This window comes from Suricata suricatta, chromosome 9 (genome assembly GCF_006229205.1).
Source record: "Suricata suricatta isolate VVHF042 chromosome 9, meerkat_22Aug2017_6uvM2_HiC, whole genome shotgun sequence".
Lineage (NCBI taxonomy): Eukaryota > Metazoa > Chordata > Mammalia > Carnivora > Herpestidae > Suricata > Suricata suricatta.
Window position 1 is genome coordinate 28,314,109 of NC_043708.1, and position 6,000 is coordinate 28,320,108.

General features: G+C 41.9%; 1 protein-coding gene across 11 annotated transcripts in view; it reads right to left on the minus strand.

The window, feature by feature from the left end:
- The window catches only part of RGS6 (regulator of G protein signaling 6), a 546,475-nt gene that overhangs the window by 171,143 nt on the left and 369,332 nt on the right, over positions 1–6,000 (minus strand). For all 11 annotated transcript variants that reach the window (XM_029951172.1, XM_029951168.1, XM_029951170.1 and 8 more), the window contains exon 3: positions 124–223. In XM_029951172.1, the coding sequence (XP_029807032.1) occupies positions 124–223 (100 nt within the window). The remainder of the gene's footprint in view (positions 1–123; positions 224–6,000) is intronic.

Genomic DNA, 6,000 nt, shown 5'->3' on the forward strand with positions numbered 1-6,000 from the left:
GCACTTTGAAAGTATCCTCTTTACTATTTACAAATCTTCAGACACACCCCAGGTCACAACACTACACAACTCTTCAGTGGCCTTTTCCTATTGCAACCAACACTTTGTAAGGAGAAAGTTTACCTGTTACGACACTGGGAATTTTGGAGAGGAAGCTCTTGACTGTTCTGATGGGCACACCACCTGTCTTGTCATCCTGCATCTTTGTGATGATGTCTTCAATCTGAAAGAGCATAAAGAAGTGTCATGTTCTCCTACAAAGTAATGATAAGTGATACCTTTATTAACAGCCATAATGAACATGTACGAACATGAATGCCAACAATAGACATAAAAAAATAGACCCCACCTAGGCAGTCAATAAACATCGTAGCAGGATCTGTGATGAACCAAGCCCTGAGGATGGGGTGAGGCCATGGGTTATATACAGAAGCATAAAATGTGGTCTATAAGAACAGACTCTGAGATCAAGAAGGTAAGGAGGGAGAACTATTAGTGTAATTCAATATGTATGCAATGAAACTCCTTCTCTTTCCCAAATTGGGTTTATACATAGCCTGAACAATACGAAGCATCTGGTGTTTGGGACTAGTGAAGGATCCAGCCAGGGTCACACAGGGGAAAAGATAAAGACATGGAAAATTCTGATCCAGAGAAGTTGGAGGACAGGTTTCAGTGGTTATTTGTGGTGGTATGAGAGTGGTCACGTTAAGCCAGGACTAAAGTGGAACAAGGACAGAAGCCTTTCCTTTTGGACTAAATAAGACCACACTGTCAAAAGAAAGACCATGGTGGGCTGTGGCATGTAGTCAGTAAGACTTTATTAATAAAACAAGTTACTATGTACATATATTGAAACCAGAACAGAGAGGAGAGATGGACTACTAAGGATTTAGGTGCCTAAATTGAGAAACCAATTTGTAGCTAAGACTTTTCAAGTCAGATGTAATTTCCTAGGCAGAAAGCTTCAGAATAGGATATGGAACGCTCTGTGACAAGGACATAGATCTTTTTGTTTGGGGAGCTGGGGGTAGGGAACAACAGGAATAGGGGAGAAGATGATGTTTAGTTTTATTACAATCTTATTTCCCCAAGCAACAGAATATCTGTGAAACAGTGTGATGGGTTCTCGGAGTGCTTCTATAAAAGATGCACAAAATTTTAAGTCTAGAGATTTAAAACTGTAGCCCAGCTAGTCTAACATACTAGCAATTGCATGGCAACCTGTTGGATAGAAATAAAGAGCTTGTTAGAAATAAATAACTAGGTTAGGATACAGAATAACTTAATAATGATATACAATAGCTTAAATATATTAAGAATTTATCACGTGCTATGTATTATTCTAAGTATCATACAATATTATCCTATTTAATTTTCATGATTACTTAGCAATCTAAGTTCCACTGTTTTCCTCACTTTTCAGATAAAAAGATTTAGTGAGGTCTATCAGCCAGGGTAGATTGTAACAAATTAAGTTATTGTGACAAATAACTGTCAAAATCCCAATGGCTCAGTACAACCATGTTTATTTCTCTCACATGGCTCAAGTCTATCACAGGTCACCAGGGGGACTCTGTAGTTACTAGGCTGATGGAACAGCTGCCATCTTGAATGTTGATCATCATTGTACTTTATAAAGGGACAAGAGAGAATTCTGGAGAATCTTGTATTGGTTATTAAAGGCTACAGGCAAGAAATTACATATAATACCTTTGCTCAGAACTCTTTGGTCCGAACTAGTTACACGGCACCACCCAACCACAAAGGAGCCAGAGTTCCAGTCTTCCTGGTGCCAAGAGGGGAGGGGAAGTGACCATCTATGAACAGTATCAATGACTGCCACAGAAGTTATACAACCTTCCCAAGGTCACACAGCTACGCATTTGTGGACCTCAGAGCCCAGACTTCTTACCCTTGGGCTGCTCTGCCACCCTATAAGATTCCCCTAAAAGCAGCAGAGCCGGGAGACCATTTTTCTCTGGATATTTCTGGGTTTTCCTGAGAAGTACTGATAATGAGAAAGAATCTTAAGCTCCTGGCCCTTTAGGGAGTGGATGAATATATCAGGCTAAGAATAAAGGTTATTCTCTGAAGACCTATTAAATGACAGGATAAGGAAAGTTTTCATCCACATTCATGTTAATAGTCTCAGCTAGCACCCTGCCTTGCCGCCCGTAAACCCAACCCAGTGATTCAGAGTAGTCTGAATATTCCTTACTGATAGCCAAGGGGAGTTATTCCTAGGAAAAAAAAGGTCATATTTTCAAGGTAATCTATGCTTTTGATCTAGTGTGCAATCTGAAGCCAGAAGTATCAGTTACACTGATGCTTTTAATAAAATGGACTCAAAATGATCGGGAATTGGAGGGTAGCCAATATTTCAATTCAGTTAGACAACTGACTTGTCAGTAGATGATAGTAATTTCCAGTCTCTGCTGACACGGGCTGGATTTAAAGACTGGGTATGCAGAGAAAGCCTCCACAATTAATTAGTCATTGCCTCACACAGCAGATCTTAAAATAATGTATTTATTAAAGAAGACCTATCCTCTCATGTGGGCTCACAATGTACCAAGAGGTATATTATTTATCAGAGGTTATAGCTAGATCAAATGGACAACCCCTTCAATTGACCAGAAAGGGAATTACACTGCAGCAATAGTTTACAATGCCAGATGTGTGGAAGAATGTTCATTGGTCCCCAGTTCTTGATGCCTCCACAGTGTGAATATATACCCAAGTCCTTGCCCTGGCCTCATCATGGTGAGCAGGGAGTCTGCCCCTTGACCTTCGGGTTTGGCCATGTGACTTGGCTGGCTAATGGGAGGATATTGAACATGAGGTGAGCCGAGGCTTTTAATGCACCTGCACGGTCATGCTTACCCTCTTCTCTTGCCCTCCTGTATCAGATAGTTGTTCCAAGGAGGGTGAGACATGTCTGGGGCAGACACATAGCTAGACAGGTCAAACCTCAGTGGACCTGCACATCCATGAGATTATTGTTGTATGCCCCTGAGTTTGGGTGGTTTGCTATGCAGAAAAATTGTGGCTATAGTTTACTGATACAACAGGGCTCTAAAATAAATGCACCTACCAAAAACTGCTGATGCCACACAAATACTTAGTAATAAGAATCAATGAGTCCTGGAGGTGGGGTATCCTAAAATCCAATGCTTTTAAAGAATCCAGAAATTCCAATTACACTACCTACCATTTGCTTAAAAATTCTTAAGACCTTATTATACTCCTTGGTAGCCCATTCTGTTGTTATGTCAGGAAAATCTGTGATAGCTGAGGTGGATTCCAGAGCACGGCCCACTGCAACACCAGCTAATGATACTGCTTCTGAACTTTTTTGGGTCATGGCTTCTGGCAAAGTGCCAAGAGTACAGATGTACCAAAAAATCAAAAGTAGGCTCCCAGGAGCTTATGTAAGTTATAATGGCACACATTTTCAGAACACCCGAAGAGCACCTACATATGATTAGCACTGTCCTCGTTATTATTTTAAACAAATTATTTAGTGTATTTCTCAATCTTAAAAGTTACTTAGTAAGTATGTTGAAATTGAGGCTGAGAGAGGTTAAGTTATTTACCCAAGGACAGCTAATTACTGGCAAAGCCCAAGTCCTTAACCAAGTCTTCCTGACTCTAATGTCCACGCTCTAGCAAACCCGAGATTCATCTTATTTTCAAAGTGTCTGCTGACATGCACCTGACATACAAGGCACTTAATACTGTTTGCATTGAAGGGGAAGTTCAGCCCAGTCCTCAGGGGGTGGAGAAGGAAACAGAGAAATTGACCCGGATAATCAGATTATCAGCCATCTCAGAATTTATTTTGGTCCAATGACTGCCGATGCTTTGCTGCTCTGTGTTTTCTCTTTGTTCGAGATGCATGGCAGGATTTATCTCCTACCAGTAGATGCAGCCCCTGCGTTGGGAATGGTGAAGTGGGGAGGTATATACTTATATTTTCTTAGTTATTCAGTCCCATCTAACTTTTGACACCTTTTGTTCCTGGAGAAGGGCAACATCAATTCCCTGACATCCTTTAACATGAAGCTCTGTGTCATTAGGGAGAAGGCTTCCCTGTGGAAATGAGTGAGAGGCTGGCTCTTATATGACAGCAAGTGATGCAAGAAACCTACAGCGGGTTCTGCGTGGCTGACTCCCAACGACCAGGATGCCCTTCTGCAAAGGAGCTCAAGACTCAGCCCTGGTGTGCAGGTGGAACATTCTAGACAGCAGGGGAAATAGAAGCCATTACACCATAAGGTGGGTTTCCTGTGAACCAAGAAATGTTATGAGACAGGAGACATAATTCACAGAAATAGCTGTGGGGTGTAGGAGAGGAGTGAGAAGAAGCAACCTTCTCTTCACAGATGGAGGCCAAAGCAGGGCACTGATTGGCTGTCTTGACCTTGGACAAGTTACTTAACCTCTCTGGACTTTACTGCCCTCATCTCTATAGTGATGGGCCTGGTTGCTAAACTGAGACTTCTAGCTCTAGAACACAAGAGATTTCTCTTGACTTGACCAACACAAAGTTGTGTCTGCAAGGAGAGGACAGGATAGCAATCAGGCCTCTGGCTTCCCATCCTCCACACTGCCCGTCTGCCAGGCGGCCCCACGCAGAAGGCCTCTCTGTGCTGAGGTGCGAAGTAGAGTGCTAGGCAGGACTGGGGAGTTTTGATGTTTTCAGAAATCATTTTGGACAAATGACATCAGAAGCCGGATATAGACATCCTCCAAAGAGGCCCTGACACTGCTCCTTTTATTTTTTTTTGACATTTATTCATTTTTGAGAAATAGAGTGCGAGCAGGGGAGGGGCAGAGAGAGAGGGAGACACAGAACCCCAAGCAGGATCCAGGCTCCGAGCTGTCAGCACAGAGCCCGACGAGGGGCTTGAACCCACCAGCGGTGGGATCATGACCTGAGCGGAAGTCAGATGCTTAACTGACTGAGCCACCCAGGCACCCCTGACACCACTCATTATTGATCAGTCCCATAGAAATGACAAATGGCCAATATTAGTTTTGTTTGTGTAAATTAATTATCTAGGGAACAAATTTATTTAGTTCCTCCAACTTTTCCTCAGTGAAAGGTGAAAAAACTTCAAGAATAGGCACACTACGTTGCTATTAATAATAATAATAATAATAATAATAATAATAATAAAACCCATATCCACCACAACTGTAACAAAGAGTGTGTGCCTCAGGCATGAAGGTCTTTTCTAGTGAAGCATTTCATCTTGACTTCGCAATCAATTGCCTGTTTTTCACTACTAATGCCTGTCGCTTCAGCTCCTGCATTTCATTAAAGAGCCCTTCAGCTCTGGTGTCTGGGAATGAGTGAAAATGACTCTTTGGACACATCTTATCAGCCCAGAGGCAGGAATCAGAGCTGGCAAATGATAATCATATTTCTTAATCCAAAACGTGTACGCTTCACTGAGCATGCTCTGTCCCATATGTGCTCTATTAGATCAGGCTAGGTCTCATTTTTACTTTCAAAAACATAGCACACTGCTGTTCTCAACTTTTAACTGTGCTCATCTTTACTTACTGGCTTAGTGGACATTTACTGAGCACGTACAAAGTGCCAGGCAGGTTTAGTTTCCACGGTTATAAAAGTGAGTAGAAGAAAGTCTGTTCCCTTTGATCATGGACTAATACATTTCAGAAAGATTCAGGCATCAGGACTCAAAGTTAAGGTTGGGACAGCAGAGTCAAGCGTGGGCTCCAAAGAAGTTTCACGGTGAAATAATCAGGAATACTGTTATCAGAGGTCTTCTAAATGGGGATCTCCCCTCCCTTTTTTTTTTTTTTCCATCCCGTTCAAAAGACTTGTGATTTCAGTGGTAGGAAAGGAGTTTTGAGATTCCCTGTGTTAGCTATGACAACGATAGAAATGCCTGTTTACATGTTTTCAGTTCAACTTCCTTTTGAATCACTGTATCAGTCTAAAATGCTTTTGATGGAAAGTAGAAT